This window comes from Crocuta crocuta, unplaced genomic scaffold (genome assembly GCF_008692635.1).
Source record: "Crocuta crocuta isolate KB4526 unplaced genomic scaffold, BGI_CrCroc_1.0 scaffold800, whole genome shotgun sequence".
NCBI classification, from domain to species: domain Eukaryota; kingdom Metazoa; phylum Chordata; class Mammalia; order Carnivora; family Hyaenidae; genus Crocuta; species Crocuta crocuta.
The window spans coordinates 301497-319098 of record NW_027531027.1 but is presented as its reverse complement, the minus strand read 5'-3'; the positions used below and the strand labels follow the sequence as shown (position 1 = coordinate 319098).

The window sequence follows — 17602 nt, the reverse complement described above, 5'->3', positions numbered from 1 at the left end:
CCGAAAGACAGCATTTGCCATTGTGGCAGGGGTGGGAAGATTTAGAGGGAAACTGACGTTGTGTTAACCAGTGCAAGGGACTGCTCTGCCCAATCCTAATGCTTGGGTATACACAAGATAGGAAATCTTAACTCTCTTGGGCTGTTGGACTGATGGACCCTTTGATAATCTTATTAGATCTGTAGGAGAGTTGTAGAAGAATGATTATACACACATACATCACAAAAATATTCTGGATATCCTTTAAGAGGTGTTGGGGATTTCATAGGGATCCTACCTCAAGTTAACATTTGACAGTGCTCTGGCATAACATTTCCACTAAATTCCTCCTTGGCATTTTCACAGCATTAAACCCTCTCCTTCCTTTCATCATTCCTTATCTCAGCCACCCCATGGGCCAACTTCTTACCTGGAATGCTGCCTAGTTCTGTCCCTTGCTTCCCCTTGTCTGGGCCCAACTCGGCCCTGTAGAGATGCCCACTCTCTTGCTCAGCTATCACTCTCCCCAGAATGGATAATACCATAGCCAGACTTGACCTCAACTTCCACCCTGAAAATATCACCCTGAGAGAAACAAAGAACTTGTGGCACACCAGAGCTCCCTTAGGGCACTTAGTAGAGCATCAGGTTATAATTGCAACTTTTGTCTTTTCTCACAGGCAGAGGGCTCTAAGGGGCGCGAAGATGATTTATTAATCCCTGTCTCTTGGCTGCTCAGAGCCGACACAGTAAGCACTCTTGAGTGTCTAATGGAATTGGGTGACCACAGAGAAGGAGCTCTAGGTCAGACCCTAAGATAGTCTCTGGCTCCAATGTCTATCACAGTAAAGTCCACTCTATCTTTTCTTGGCCAAAGGAATGGAAAAGTAACAAAGGGTTCTCTTTGGTTTTCAATTGCTGTTTAGTGACCAGTGAGGATAAGCAACGAAATGAACCAGAGGCCTGCTAGGTAGCACAAGGAAGGCCTGGGTCTTCCCACTGTCAGGGAGGTTTTGAGCAGATTCACCTGATGCTGGCTGGGTTCTACAGCCACCAATGCCTCTCTTCTGGAGCCTAATGCTTCCCAGTAAGCTAGCCCCATGCTACAGGTGAGAGAAATGAAAATGGTTTGAATCAGGAAGAAAGTATAAGTGGGGCCTTGTCATGAAAATGACTAGGGGTAGTGGGCCAAAGGGGCAACAGGACCAAGCTTCTGCTTAAAGTCCTGTTATGATCCCACCTTCTCTGGCCACCCTAGAATAAAGGGAAAATTACACTGGTCTGCCCCAGCACACACCCCCTCATCTTACAAACACCAAAACTAAGTGTTTATTGTTTATTGTTTTTCAAAACAAAATTTTAAAAAACCCAAAGCAGTCAAAATTCCACTCTGATGGAAAGCTGAGCTGATACGGCTGATGTGGACTCTCTCTCAGGTTGTTTCATGGAGCATCAAGTGCACTGGGGGAGGAGCAAGGGGACAAGAGGGCCAGGGAGTGGGTTGTTGCCTCAGCAGGGCTGAATAAACACTTTGTACCAGAATGGGTATCAGAAGAGCTGTAGGCCACTTTTGAGTCCATGCAGCTGGCCCTGGCTCCAGAGGAGGCCCTCCAAGTTGTTGCTGCTGTTGCTACTGTTGCTGCAGTTGTCACTTCCCACGCCACAGCTTAAGCCAAGGGTGCTGTGGAGAGAGGGGGGAGGGGACAGTCTGAGAAGGGGGCAGCTTTAAGCTCTAGAAGGGCTAAGGGTGCTTGACGCATGTGTGTCTACAGAAAGGGCCCACCCTCCTGCCTAGTTTTACAAAGAAGAGTATGGAACAAATCTGAAAAACTATTTTCAGATGTAGTTTTGCCTTCCCCTCAATTGAGATGGAGGGAAGGAGTAGAATTTTTGAAATGAAACTTTATTCAGAGCCCCGGTATATAAACCAGAGCAAAGCAGAACTATATCAGTTGAGGTAGGACAGAGGGCCCATACCAACCCACCTCAGGAAGATATTGAAAGTGGCCACCTTAACAGGTCTTTTTCCAAGGCCCTAGATTTTGGGGGCCCAGAGTACCCTGAGCTGGATCCCTCCCACCTCCAACAGCTGGTTAAGGGGTCTAAAGCCAGGACTGGGCTACAGGGCTAGGCTCAGATCCCATCCCAGGATTGCAAGGTTGCTCTAGGGAGAGGACTGCCTTCTCCCTCCCTGGCACTGCTCAGAACACTCTTGTTTCCCCTGCTTCCTGTAGATCAAAGGTCCTTCCAGGTAGATAAGGGTGACAGCTGACAGCAAAACCATCATCCCCTCAGGTAGATCCATGGTTACACTACTGCAGCTGAAAAAACCCTTAGAGATGATCTAGTCCCATCCCCACCCATCGTCCACCATACTCCACAGATAGGTGAACTGAGGCCCAGAGATGAAAAGGGACTTGCTAAAGGCCACAGTTATGTCAGGGGTGGAGCTGGAGTGGCATGCTTGCTCCAGCAGAGGAAGCCTCCCTACTACAGGAGGTATGGGAGCTGGGCCCACTCCTCTTCCTTTTGGAATTACCAGCTCCACCTACCCACTTTTGATACTGTGATGCTCATCAAACCAGCCTTACTCAAGGGGAGAGGAGGTCTCTCAGACATGTGGGCCCCACTCCCAACTGTAGACCATCTGGTTTCCCCAGCTGCTTCCTCTCCTCTCCAAGAGCCTGCTGCCCCCTGGCCTAGGACAGAGAGTCCATAGCACTGCCTTGGGCCTGGCCTGCTGCCGGGGACCCTAGGTTCTATAGCCCTCTTCCTAAATGTCCAGAGGAAGAGGGTCTCATTTTCCAGGGAGTAGGCAGGCAGCACAGGGGAAGACTCTCAGTTTCAGGGGCCCACAGGGGTCTCTCTCTGGTTACTCACAGGATTCTCCTGGTCAAAATGGCCTCACATTCTGGAATGTACAGGCCCTCTGGATGGGCTCCTTTGTGTTACCAGCAGAGACCCTCAGGAAGGGCTGCTTGGTTCCTGGCTCCCTGATGACCCAAGGGCTCCCATGCCTGTGATCCAGAGGCGAGTTTCGAGGGAGAGCATGGAGCCCTGCGCAAGCCTTGCTACCAAGATGCCCGGACAGTGTGGGAGGCCTACTGATTACTCCGTACACCTTTGGACAAATCCCATCCTCTTTCTGGGCCTCAGTTTTCTCCTCAGGAACATGAGGAAGTTGGATTATAGCATCCGTTCTTCACCTTCTGGGAGTGGTGGACCCTTTAGAGAACCCAAGGAAAGCTATGGAACTCTCTCTTCCCAAAATGTATGTGCACACATATATACACACTCCCTCTCACACGTGTGTGCGTGTGCATGCACACACACACACACACACACAAACTGGAAGCAGTCTGAGAGGGGTACAAGCCAGTTTTGTGTGGCTACCTCAATACCATCTCCCCACCCACAACTAGGGACTGGGAGTCTTGGCAAGGGCACGGCCAGGGACTTGAGCTTATCCATCATTCATTTAGGACCTTACTGGGGGAAGCTACCTCCCCCATCCATCTCACTTTGTGTCCCTCCTTCCTGCAGGAGGCAGAAAAAGGGGTAAGAATTCCTGCTGCCAGTGGCACTCACCCAGTCTTGCATGTTGGGGGTTCCAGCCGCTGCTCTAGCACAGGCTGGTCAAAAAGATACATGGTGTCATAATTCTCCAGCATAAGCTCCGCTGGGTCCTCAGTCTGACCTGGCATTAGGCCTATGGGAAACGTATCCCATCGTACATCTTCTGTGGAGCCAAGGGAGGAAGCAAAAGTGGGTTGATTAGCTAGTTCTGAGTGGTGTACAGGTCTAACTACATGGTCTACCCACCCATCTCACTTTGCAATCCCAGCCTCTCTGCATGGGATTTCTGTGCATGTCCTGCCTCACTCTTGTCTGCATCATTTCTCCATGAGCTCCTCTCTACCTTCATACTCCCCACCCCTTCCATACTCTGCTATTCACTCTTTATTGCTCTTCTTCCCCTCTATGTGTTCACACACACCCACACATGCCACCACAACCCACCTCAAGTCCACACATGCCATGCACACAACTGAAAACATATTTGTTCTCCCACCTCCCCAGATATGTCCCAAACATAGACACAGACAAGAACAACAACTTTAGTCCTGGCTGTATCACTACCTCAACCTCTCACCTGCTCTGTACACACATAAATCCTGGAGAGTCTGGATGCCCCAGAATTCCACACCTCATCCCCAAAACCAGATACTTCAGAGTATGTGAAAGGCCTAGATTTCCTGCACATCTACACACAACCCCCAACCCCAATGTATTTTAATGCCACATTATTTCTTAGAGGACTTGCATTGAGACACACACACACACACACACACACACACGCCACCTCAGAGTGTACTCTCTCAGAGGTATTATACTCTCTCTGCCCCCTGAAAGGTCTTACTGGCCTCAGATGTACAGACAAAGAGCATCCCTTATCTAGGGAAGGACTGTCTTATTGCATATCCCACTCTCCAATGCCACCTAAGTATACACACTTAGGCATATAGACTGACCCTCCATTCAATGAGTGCTCCCAGTTTCACTCCCTGCCTCCTACACTTCTCATTCACAGGCATAGAAGCCAGTAATCTTAATGTCCCTATACCCCCAAATTGTGCATGCCCACACAGAAGCAATGGAAAGAAGAAGAAAAGACTTTAACATCCCAGCCTTTGCACTTTCATAAACCACTCCTCTACTACCCCACAGATATTCCACTTTAGAATAAATCATATTAGGTACAACCCACCCCCTCTGTCCTGCCACTTAAACACCCTCTACATAGTATTATAGTAAACCCTCATCCCCATTCTTACACCACTGCATCCAATGTTTTTAAGCAAAGCCTTTCATGAGCTCCTCCAAATAGGTCCAGTTTCTGGCCTTCTGTATCTCTTGGCACCACAAAAGTTCTCTGCCATAATACCTCTGGCATTCTGGAAAGTATTAACCCAGGACTAGCTTTTTATGTTACCCACAGAACCACACACCCGACTCTTTTCCAAGAAGAAAGTTGTGCCTATCTTAATGTTCTGTGTTCCCCTATAAATACAAAGATACCTTCACACACAGGGACCACTTTCCCCATGTCTATCACTGACCTGACTATCTTCCCTCCCCTCCCCATAACTAACATCCCCAACCCTGTCTACATCACAGCCCTGCCTCTCTAGGCTGACATACGTGTACATGACCCTCAGTGACAACACAGACACACATAGGCTACCTCCGGATGGCTGTCTCAACTGTCTTTCCAAATATCCCTCTTCTTCCAAAACATACATGACCATGTGTGCATCTATGTACAGATGCATAGCATCTACTTCACAATGACTTGCAGTCCCTATTGTCTCCTTCTCACATACTTATACAATTCTGCCTATGTCAATGCCCCTCCCCTTGAATATTTACAGAGATCTCAAACACAGCCCCCCTTGTACTAAGGAGTTCTCTGCCACCATGCTTTCATATGTGCAGCATGTGAAGGCACATAAATAGACATAAACATGTTCCCCTACCCCTAGCACTCAGTGCCTTTATGCCCCAGACCTTCCACACACATCTACACAAGAGCAAAGGCTCTACCTTTCCCCCTAAGTTCCTTCACTGTCTCCCCATCTCTTCCTATTATTACCTAAAATGCCTACCCTATGCCACACCCAGTCCCAGCTGTTTTCCTTCTTTCTTTCAGGTTCCATCATACTGACTGCCCTGTATCTACCCCTGTCTCCACAGTATACTCATACACACATGCCCACACACACATACACCAAAATGTTCATTCCTTCAGGATCTCCCTGCCTCAATGTTCCTATTCCCTAACCTAAACAAAGGCACTCAAAACACATTCCTCAGGAAGAACAGATTCATGTACCCCCACTTCCTTATCACCTAACCCTTTCTTTCCCCATCTGGGCTTTGTCCCATTAACTTGTATGCTCACCCCAAAGCCACACCACTCCTTTTCACTCTTCTGACTTCCGTTTCACTTCCTCTAACTTAATACCTGTTTTCCTTCTTTCTCATATAGACAGCAAAATCTTGTCTCATCACCACCCAGCCTCCATGTGTACATACACATTCACATATATATAGAAAGTATTTGTCTACCTGCTCCTGGATCACTGAATACAAAAAACACGTGCAGAATTACACATTTCCACCCACCTCTCGCTTTCTCCTCTGTATTCTGCTGCTCACTACCCATACTCACAACATCCCCTCTGAATGTGTTCTCTGCATGAAGCATACAGTAGCATGACAGCTCTTATGGCCCTGAAGCTTATACACTGTCTTAAAGGGGAAGAAAGCCAGGTGCCACTCACACACCAGGCTGCTTCCCAGGCTTGCCTCACACTGGCTACCTTCTGCTACTTTCCATCTCCTTCAGGGCGGAGGGCTCAAGAGTCAGCCAGAGAAGGAAAACTGGTGTGAGAGAAAGTGGGTATCAAGCTTCTTACCAGAGCTAATTTGCCATGCAGAGCCCTGTAGAGCTCCTCTTTTCTGGGCCAGGAGCCTGGCATTCTCAGCAGTGGGAGACTCCTCCGCAGTAGAAAAAAGCCCCACCTCCATTCTATCTTCCTCCTCCTCCTCTTCATCTTCATCATCATCATCATCATTTTCATCCTCCTCCTCCTCCCACTTCTGGTCATCATTTTCCTCTTCCTCCTCCTCCACCTGATTTTCCAATACCTCTTTCTCCTCCTTTTCATTTTTCTGGAGATCATTAAGGCTGCCCTGCTTCTCCAGCTGCTGGGGTTCTCCTTCAGGTCCAAAGCTGGAACCAGCTGGTTTGAAGCTCCAATACAGGCTGTCCACTGTATATGGAGACTTCCCAATGGGGGAGGCCTCTGAGCTCTCCTGTACTAGGCTGTTTTCTCCACTCTGGGTATAAATGGAACAGATGCGCAGCAACTTCTCCTGCTCCTCATCTGGCAGGACCTGTCCCATGGCTTTGAAGACACTGAGCAAAGGAAGGGATGCAGTAAGATTCAAAATCTCAAGTCACTTTATACCCCAATACTCCATGGTTTGAACTTTGTCAAAGGCAAAGGCAGTTTCCAGATCTGCCTCGGAAAGGAAGTGCAGAACAAACAAAAACAGAAAAGGCCCAGGGACCCTGAAAAAGCTCTATGATTCATCTCTGTGGCTCACTTCAATTCTCAGTAAAATGAGAAAAATGGCACTTGACTTTTAGGGTTGTTGGGAAGAGTAAAAGATAGTTTACATAGAATGCCTGACATAGTGCCTGGCACATAGTGAGTGGGCATGAAATAAATGATAGCTATTAGTCTATACTAAATGCTGTGTAAATACACAAACCAGCCAGTATGACCTACAAGGTTGGACATGGGAATGGCAGATCCCTCTCTTCCAATGGCTTAGCTGAGCAATTTGTCCTGAGCTCCAAAGATATGCCTAGAAGTGTGCTGAGCTCCTTCCGCATGGAACACAAAATTTGAACCCTTTTCAGGAACAACTAAAGCCCAGCCTGGAATGGAGGAAAAGAAAAAAAAAAGGCAGCAGTTGACAAGACAAAGCAAGATGTGGGGGAGGGGAGGGGCACATGAGCACTACAGACCTCGCGCACTACAGGAACTGGAGAGAGGCAGAGAGCACAAGGAGGGCAGGAGAGATCAAGGGAGGGCTTTGAACAGAGACAAGAGTGAGCACGCTGTACTGTGTACATGTAGTATGAGTAACCTGGCTCCAGGGGAAGGGCTGTGCTGAGGAGCTGTGGGAGAAGAAGTCTACAAAGGTTAAGTGTGCATGTTGGGTTGATGGGGTCACCTGACGACTCTGCACAGGTGATGGCTTCACTTCTGAAGATCACCATGGTGTCTGTGTGGAGGATGGCCATGTGGAGGATTGCCTAAATGGGGCAGCCTGAAGGCAGGGAGACCAGAGAGCCAGTGAGGGTTGACCTAGGGGACTGACTATGGAGACGAGGAGAGAAGCCATGAAAGACAGAGAGCAGGGTTTGGTGGCCGGATGGTAGGAGTTGGGCAGAGGGGAGTTAAAGATGATGACAGTGTGCACATAAAGAATGGTGCAAACAGCAAAACCACCAACAGACACAGGACCAACAGAAAGGAGAGCTCCTGGGGAGGAAGAAGATGAACATCCCATGTAGAGCCTCATATAGAACCAGGAACCTGGTCACCACTGGAGACATGGATGGAGTGGACAAATGTTTTCCTTCTAGGGGTATTGAGTTTGTGAACTGTGGGTCATTCATGGAGGTTGCTATATATTCAGCAGGCTCTTTGACCACATATGATCTCTGGCCACTGGGGGATAGGGCTAGGGGCTAGTGACTACTGGGAAACCCTTTCTGGAGGGTTAATTTCATACTCCAAGAGGACACTGGCTCAAACTGAACTGATATTGGCTGGCTGGGAGAAGCTCTTAAAAAGTTTCCAGCCTTGGGGAAACTTGGGGAAACAGCTGGGTGTCTCAGTGAGTTAAGCATCTGCTTTTGGTTCAGATCATAATCTCGTGGTTTCTGGGTTCAATCACCACATTAGGCTCTCTGCTGTGCACAAAGAGCCTGCTTCAGATCCTCTGTCCCCCCCTCTCTCTGCCCCTTCCCCACTTGTGCTTGTGCTCTCGCTCTCAAAAATAAATAATTTTTTTAAAAATTAAAAAAAGTTTCCAGCTTTTTTGGAGGAAAGGCCAGAGGGAAACTCACTGTGGTCCATTAGTATGATTAATAATGAATATTCCTAGGTACTTTATATTGGCAAGATGCTGTATCACCACTGTTTATTATTACCCACCTGCTATCTCAAGCTGTCTAGTCTAACCACTTAAGTGTTTAAAATGCTTCTCTCTCCTTGGGTTTGCTTGGTCACAGGTCAGGTTGTGGAAAGAATGTGGACTTTGGACTCTGTCTCACCATCAACAAACTGTGTGACTTTTGGATAAGACACTTCACTCCGAGTCAGCGCCTCAATGTCTGTCTTATCAAATAAGACTGTTGTGTCAAATGAAATTTCTTCTACAAAAAGCACAGCATCATGTCTGACAGTTATTTGCCAGTGGTATCTTTTATTTTTTTCCCTCTCAGGAAAACAAAGTCAACTTCTGTATATGCCTAGTAACATGCTTTTTGCAATTGTACAGTCTAATGGAACATTGTACAAAGAGCACAGGGGTAAGGACAGAATATCTGGATTCTGGCCCGAGCTCTGTCTTGCAGACTTACCATTGACTTGCAGCATAATAGCTAGGGTAATCCTGTGTCTCAATCTGTGTATGAGATGATTAGGACTAGATTTACTGATTATCCTGGAAAAGCAGAATCTGTGCACAAGAAGTCGTACCCAAGTAAGTTGCTGTTACTGCTGGCATGTGTCACATCCCTCTGGTATGGTTGGATTGGGAGAAGATCTCTGTGGTCCAGACTTCTCCTCCAAGACCAGCAGCTTCTACTCTGCAAGCACTTAGGATTGGAAAGTACCTTTAAGGTCACCTATCCAAACCTCTCCATGCTGCTCTTTTCATTCCTTCCCCCTATTACCTTCACATGCCACAGTCTTTCTAGACTTTGAAACTTTTATTCTTTTTCCTGTTGGAAATTGCTCAAATGCTCTGTCTCTCATGCTTTCCTGAACCCTCCAACTTTTTTGGTTCTTCTTCCAGTGTCCCACCCATCCATATCACTTGCATTTAGAACATACACATCTGTTGATTTGGCTGTTTGGTTCAGTTCCATCTCCTGGAGGTCTTGCCCTGGCTGACTTTCTCTTTAAAGCCACATTTTGTTTTCTTTTATAAGCTACTACTGTGCCCCAAATGCCATCAGGCTTCAAGAGAGACTTGCTGACTCTATGGAGGGATCAGGGACTAAGAGGGTCTTGGCATCCAGGCTCCCACTTCACTTAGTCCCCAGGCACACAGTTAGCTCCCACCAAAGACAGCACTGCTGTCAATGAGACAGCAAAGTATAGTTTAGTTCAAGAATGTTTACTGAGGCCTATTTAGGGCCTGGATCTGTATGGTGTGTTAGGGCACAGATGGCCAATACAGAGCCCTTACCTTTGAAAAGCTTAAGTCTAATAAAGGGAAGGAAACACTATGGAAAGTAGACATGGTTACACAAAATCTCAGGTGTTGGAAGTCAGCATGATAGCATAGATAGTGATGCCACTAAGTGAGATAGGAAGCAAAAGAGGATCACTTCGGGATTGGGGTGGGGAATAACATAACCAATTCTCTTTTGGCCTGTGGGTCATCCACAGGAAGATGTCTGACACACATTCAAATATAGGAGGCTGAATCTTGGGGGTAAGACTTGGACTAGATAAAGAGATTTGGGCCTTGGTACTTTATAGGAACTAGGAAAACAGCACAGGCATTTTAAGAAGGGAGCAGTAAATAGCTATAATGCAGCAACAGAGAAGGACTCACTGGATTTAGTAATTAGGACATCAAAGCAGTTTTAGGAGTAAATGTCAAATTATAGCAGGTTGAGGAACAAGAGGGTAGTGAGGAAATCAAGACTATTGAGAGCAGACTACTCTTGTGAGATGTTTTGATGGGGGCAGGAAGGAGTGATAAGCTGGTGATAACCCAATACAAGTGTGCAGGGTCAAAGGAGGTTTTGCTTGTGTTACAATTGATTTAAGACCAAAAAAACAAAACAAAAAACTGAGGCATGCTCATTGGTTGAAGAGTAAGAGTGAAAAGAACAAGGGAGAGGCAGGGGTAAGGTCCCAGTGATGCTGGCAGAGGTGGCTCCAGAGCACAGGTAGAAGAGCAGGCTTTGAGGTGGGATAAAGCCACCTCATCCTGAGATTGGCGAGATGGTTGAATGTAGCCACAGATCAGTTCACAAGGATTGGACCTCAGGTTGAGGGAGCCCTGCTGGATGCTTGAGGAATCTAGGGTGAAATGGGAGAGGGGGAGGGGCTCAAGGTCAGTGGTAATGGTTTAGAAAAGTCGGGACATGGGAGAGAAAGTGGGAAAAGAACAAGTAAAAAGTCTGACAAGCAAAACTGAGGCCTGTCCTGAGATTAAAAATCATACCGTTGTAATAGAAGCAATCCATAGTGCTGTGTGGTTTTCCAGCAAAGCTTAGTTAACCAGTCTGAGGAATGGGGGAAGCCGAATGGGGAGGATCAATCCCAGCTCAGGGGTTTGCAAGTCAGATACACCAAAGAATGGGCAGAGCGTAGGGTCCTGATCATGAGTGGTTGAAGTAATCAACCACAGACAGGATGGAGGGGAAGCAAGGTTGAGGGAGACAGGAAATGGAGGAATGAAGCTCTGGATGCAGGCAAAGGGCTAACATCATGGGATGCAAGGGTGAGAAATGGAAGGATGAGGTATGGTCACTGAGAAGAATGTTGGGATCTCAAGTTTTAGAGGCAGAGGAGCTCTGAATGATGGCAATGGGTTGCTGAGTGTAGTGGAAAATGAAGGTCACGAGCTGAAGAGCTGAAGAATATTAGATGGGACACTCAAATTGAACAGTTATTGCTCCAGAAAGCGGGAAGAGAATTGTGTGCTAAAGGCCTCAACAAATATGAGGGAAGTGGCTCAGGGTCAAAATATGGGAAAGAAAAGGAAAGGGAGACAATCACAGGTATTTACAGGAACCAGTGCAATATTCAGTTTGACTTAGCACCCAGGGTAGAATGAGTAAAGGGGAATCACAGGAGGTATGGTTACCATGATAGGTTGGAGCAGAATCTAAAAGATATCTGAATGTCAGGCTAAGAAGCCTAGACTTCATCAGAATGGCAATAGGAAGCCACTGAAAATTAGTGAGCACCTATGAGAGGCACACTTTGGGAAGATAACAAAGGAGAACATCACTGGGCTTAGAGTCAGAAGACTGGGTTCAGTAATAAACAGCAGCTACCATTTATTGCACACTTACTCTGTACAGGCCACTGTGCTAAGCACTCTGCGGGTATAGATTGTCTCATTCATTCTCACACTGGACTCAGTTCAGCCAGATCTTAAGCTATGTGACCTTAGGCAAGAACACCATACCCCTCCTAGTACTGGGACTCAGATATCCCATCTGTTAGTAGCAGGGGAATGGGATTCAGAGTCTTTTGCAAGGGCCCTATCCAACTCTGCCACCCTAGGGCTGTGTGGCCCTGAGGCCAGGGCCTCAGTCTCTTACCAGAGGGAATTCAAGACACTTACAGCTGAAGGAGTTGGGAGCTAGCCCAGCATGGTGAGCCCAAACAGGACTCAACCACCCGGAGCCAGTCAAGGGAGGCAGAGCAGTTGAATAGCCTCCAGCTCCTTCTTGCTTCCCACTGGCTTGCAGAAAATCGGCGGGCATTCCGTCCTGAGAGAGAAGAGAGGGTCTGAGGAGAAGGAACAAGTAAGCCCCCCACCCAACCTTATATACCTTTAAAAATTTGGCTCTGTCCCTCCCTATTTCCCCAGACTCCCCACTCTATACCTCCCAATTGCTCAAGCATTTAGACCCTTTTGTTCCAGACCAGTTTAGTTGGCCCTGAGGGAAAAAAAAAAAAGCTGCAAGATTTGTCCACTGCTATTGTGGTGCCCTCCTGGGCAAGCCTAAAACTTTTCGGCTGAGAGCTGAGAACAATGGCAGATGCTCCTGCCTGGGCTGTATTAGGCCCTGAGACTAGGGCCAGACTCTCTCACCAGTCTTGGTGTTAGCCACAATCAGTTCAATGGTCCATCTGAGGATGTAGGTGGGCCGTATCCCGCTGTCCCCCAAGGCTGGCAGCTCGGAGAACATCCTCTCTAGCAGGGCCTGTGTGAAGGTCTGAGAATGCAGGCCCCTGAGCAGGGGCTGCCAGAATTGGGAAAATGGCTTTGGCACCAGGATGTCACTCAAGTCCATGTTTTCTGGTTTGTGAGGAATATAGGTTGATAAGGAAAGGGGAGGCAGGGGCGATGGGAGTCAGGGAGGGGGGAGAGGGGAAAAGGCAGGAGGGAAAGAAAGAGAGGGAGAGAGAAGGTGAAGAGGAAGGGGAAGAGAGAGGGAGGAGGGGGGCCCACCAACAACAAAGTTGCCACCACAGAACAGAAAGAGAAGAGCAGAACAGCAAAGAGAGAAACAATTAGTATCTAGCAACCAACTGATTCAAAACAGAGTACTAAAAAAAGGCTCTGGTTCTAGCTTCAGCTTTGTCAATAACTCACTGTGTAACTTTGGGTCAGTACCTTCCCCTCTCTGGACCTCAGTCTGCCCATCTGTAACATGAGGATGTTGAACTAGATGACCTCACAAGGCCTTTCCAGTTCTGCTGTTGTAGCTCACTACCAAGTGACTAAATCACAATTAACACAGCACAATAATAACATTAAGACTTCTCCCAACCCATCCCATCCCACCCCACCTGACCCAATTCCGGGCCATCTAAGAATAGCCCAGCAACTGAGTATCAGTGGAGCTGCTTGTTCTGCTCATCTGAGACAGGCTTCCAGAGGCTATGGAATGGCAAGAAATAGCCCTTGCCTTCCAGTTCTGGACCACCCAGCCACCAAGAAACACAGTACTCTAAGACTGAAGTAAGCCCCCAGGTCCATACCTTCATAGTCTATCTGCAAAGCTGCCAACTGCTCAAATGTGGGGATAAGAAAGCCGTCATCCAGAAAAGCATCCAACACAGCTTCCCTGAAGCAAGATGACAATTAAGCCAACTGAGCAGATAGAAAACCCTCTTTTACTCCCCCACGCACCTCCAAGGCAGTTTATGCCTCTGGCTCAAGGGGGAAAAGCAGCATGGGGGGAAGCAAAGGCAGCTGACAGTTGCATCTCATGCCTCAGCCTTCTGGAATAAAGGATGGGCCAAGACTGGGATCAGTGGGTTCTGAACAAGCATTTACCAAGCACATGCTGTTCTAAGGCCCATAATGAGGGCAGTAGCAGCTAAACAAACCTGAAGGCACAGATGGAGAAAAGTCCCAGGCCCACAGAGGAATTAAATGCCTAGGGTCACGTAGTCAAGGGCTTTTAGACTTTAGCTACTACTCAGTCTTTGTTTCTCTTGACAGTCCTCCAGTCTCTTACCCTTCCTCTTTTCCATGGTTGCCCTCTTTCAGATCCTAGAAGCAGAAACTTTGGGGACTCAATTGCTGAAGCAAACATAATCCTTAACTCAGGGACCTCAAGAACCTAGAACTATGTTATAGAGGTTGAAAGTGTAGCTTTCACTTCATGTAGCTCAAAGTGAAACCAACAAGAGCCAGCTGTATTCTCTTGAGTGAGCAGTTTCCCCAAGAGAGGTTCTCCTAGCTGACCAGGCCTAGAGGGGGAACATGAGTTCCCAAGGTGTTTCAATGCCCAGAGGCACTGTCAGATCATGTTGTAATGCTCAGATCCTTCCCTCCACCAGGCTTAAGGTGGAAAGAGTTCTCCTTCCATCTATCTCCCACCTACTCAGGTCAGTATCCAGGAAGAGCACTTAGAGCAGGCAGCCAGTTGCATGTTCAGCATAACCAGGCAGACACTATAATACAGAGGTACAGGAATAGTTGTCTCATCTGNATGTTGGAAGAAAAATAGGATGGGCAGACACTGATAAAATATCTTTGGAACTAGTAATATCCTGGGAATGAAGAAGACTCTAGGGGCAATCCCAACCTGCATTGCAGGCTCCCACCCAGGCTCACCCTACCACATATATGACTCTCTGTTCCTTCCCTGATTCCTTCCAACATCTTCTTAGTTTGGAAAGTCTAGCAATGCCTCCAATGGTTCTTAGTGGAAGGTTCTCCAAAGTCCTTTCCAGCTAAATTTAGGTAGCTAGAGCCAAGAGTTAGGTAAGAAAGGAATGGATAGACACTGTTTGTCTGCTCTGGATTGAACTGAGCACTATTTGGAGGATAGGGAGGAAAGAAGGCTCATGGCCACACTGAGCAGGGAAGGGCTTCCTCTTTTAAAGAGCCAGACCCTGGGAGGGCCTCTCCTTTGTTCCCCTAACCACAGCTATCCAAGGCATACTAATACTCCCCAATTGCAGTTCAAAAATATCAGCAGTGCCCACCATATCTTTGACCTCAAACTAGGACAAAGGCTAGACAGTGAAGTGGTAAGGAGATGAAAGACTTTTCCTACTTGCCCAGAGCTCCACATGCCACTTGATGCAGAGGAACAAAGCTGGCCAGGGAACTGATGACAGCAGATATTCCTGTCTCTGGTCATTTTAGTGATTCAGAGTAGGCAATCTCTACCTTGTAGCTGGCAGGGCCAGGGGAAGGGGGTCATGCAGAATGCAGGTCACCCCACAGGGAATCAGGATTATCCCTAAGATTTCCTTATAGCAAAGGTTGGAAACTAGGATATGGAAACCTATTTCAGTGAGGCTGCTAGAGTAGGCAGCCCCTGATTATCTAGTTACACACCTGTTCTCACATGTAATACCCTTGAGCTCTGCCAGGATGCATTCTACAGGTGGAGACAGGTTGTTCCATGCCTTAACAGCCTGAGGTAAATGCCTAAATTTCTCTAGCACCTGCCAACAAAGAGGTTAACATCAGAAAGGTGGTTCAGCCAGGCAACCCTCTCCAACCTTCAAGGATACCTTCCCATAGGACCTCTCAGCACCTCCCTTCAGGGATAAGACCACAACTCCTCTATTGAGCCCACAATTAAAAATATCCTGACCTTCAGGGGTGCCTGGGTGGCTCAGTCAGTTAAGCGTCCGACTTCGGCTCAGGTCATGATCTCATGGTTCATAGGTTCGAGCCCCACGTTGGGCTCTGTGCTGACTGCCAGCTCAGAGCCTGGAGCCTTTTTTAGATTCTGTATCTCCCTCTCTCTCTGACCCTCCCCTGCTCACGCTGTCTCTCTCTCTCTCAGAAATAAATAAAACATTTAAAAAATATATCCTAACCTTCAAATGCTAGACTTTATTTTCTTTTTCCACCTCTCTCCCCCTCTTGAATTCTCCATGGCTCCCAATCACCAGAAACACCAATACTGAGATGTATTTTGTTGGAATTAGGCCAGAGACCCTTGGGCCCAGGAATTAGGGGAAGCAATGGGTTATGGAAGAAAGGGAATCAGGTGACCAAGATTCGAATTCTGATTCTATCACTAACTGCATATGTGACCTGAGGCCAGTCCAATCACTCATCTGTGGTTTCAATTTCTTCATCTGTGAAAAGGGTCAAGCTGAATGGTTTCTAAGCTACCTTCCTTCCTGCTAAAATAGCAACCCTCAAGTTCACCTGATCTAGGAAAGTTCCTGGGTGCCCTCTGCTTATCAGCTACTGTACTGTGGGACTATGCAACCAGCTATGCCCAGTTGTTCCCTACCACCCAGTGAAGCAGATATCCACCAACTTCCATCATCTGTTCTCTTCCATCTGTTTGAAGGGTTAGCCAACTGGATACTGCTTCTCTTGTTTCCTTCCTAGTTCCCTCCCTCTCTTTCTGAGAAGTTCCCTCAAGCCCTGCCACTTTTCTTTCAAATTCCTTCTCAGGACTTCTCATGAAGGTGGCAAGAAGGAAGAAATGGTTGGGGCAAGTGAAAATACACAAAGTCAAGGGTGCTTTCTTACCTTAAACTGCTCCTCTTCATATAATACCAGCAGTTCTCGAGCTCTTTCTGAAAACAGAATACGAAAACACATAGGGCAGCCCAGTCCTCTGTTCCTCATGGGATTCTGAGTCCTTCTCACCTCATTTCTTGAGTTGCAATATGGAAACTAGAATTCTTGCCTCTCCTACTTCACAGGGTTCAAGAGAAATGGTTTGTGACAGTAACTTTCTTAAGCTAAAACTCACCACAACCCCAGAGGATATGCTGAACCAGGGAAATAACCAGTGTCAACCCTAAGTCTGAGTCTTCCAGACTCCTGAGCCCCTCTATTACTGCCTCTGCCCCTCAAGGACACCTACCATATAGCTCTTTATGTCTCAAAGCCTTTTCCCAATGTGAATCAACCTCTTTGTTGCTTTCACTGTCTCCAACTCTGACATCCAGTTCTGCACCTTTCCCCTTATCTTTAGGCTCTGTTCTCTGTTCTGTGATGTCATCAACAACAATGTTTTTATCTTCCTCTTGGTCTTCTTCATCTGTCTCTTCCCTATCCTCCTCCAACTCCCAGGTTTCTCTCAGGCTATTCTCCAGTTGGCGGCACCAGTACGTCTTCTGGAGCCAATTCAGAACAAAACAACAGCCTAAACAAGGGGAGGAAGAAAGGCAATGTCATAGGACTAGCCACAGGCCAACAGCTCCTAGCAGGCCCCCAGTCTCATCTTATAAGCATTATGGAAAGACCCCAGGGAAGAGGCTTGGCTCTATGAGGACACAAATCTCAAATATCTAGAAATAACCCTTCTTACTCTGGTTTATCTCCCTGCTCTTTGCTTTCTTCTGCTCACCAACACCTTTCCTAGAAGAAACTAATACCAGTATTAGAGATGGGATGCAAAAATAACATGGGGCTAGCAAGTGAAAAATTAGGGAACCAGACCCACTAGTTAGTTACATGGCCTTGGCTGAATCTCTTCCCTTTTCTAGATCTCAGTTTCTCCAACATGAAGGGGTTAGGCTGAATCAACTGGGATGGGGTTCATGAAACTTGATGGTTCACACCTCTCAACCTGCCCTCCATTCCCCTCTTTAGGCAGAAAATTTAAAGGGATGCCAAAAAT

At 47.2% G+C, this 17602-nt stretch overlaps 1 protein-coding gene across 2 annotated transcripts in view; it reads right to left on the bottom strand.

Moving 5' to 3' along the window:
- Positions 1-1301: 1301 nt before the first annotated feature.
- LAS1L (LAS1 like ribosome biogenesis factor) overlaps positions 1302-17602 on the bottom strand; it is a 19839-nt gene continuing 3538 nt past the window's right edge. Inside the window, exons 5-14 of one of the 2 annotated variants that reach the window (XM_077770993.1) lie at positions 16844-17125; positions 16504-16550; positions 15343-15452; positions 13527-13612; positions 13138-13188; positions 12634-12840; positions 12160-12307; positions 6459-6961; positions 3568-3718; positions 1302-1660 (exon numbers count right to left, since the gene is read on the bottom strand). In XM_077770993.1, coding sequence (XP_077627119.1) covers positions 1528-1660; positions 3568-3718; positions 6459-6961; positions 12160-12307; positions 12634-12840; positions 13138-13188; positions 13527-13612; positions 15343-15452; positions 16504-16550; positions 16844-17125 — 1718 coding nt within the window. In that variant the 3' untranslated portion in view covers positions 1302-1527. The remainder of the gene's footprint in view (positions 1661-3567; positions 3719-6458; positions 6962-12159; positions 12308-12633; positions 12841-13137; positions 13189-13526; positions 13613-15342; positions 15453-16503; positions 16551-16843; positions 17126-17602) is intronic. The other variant, XM_077770994.1, reaches the window with a different exon arrangement.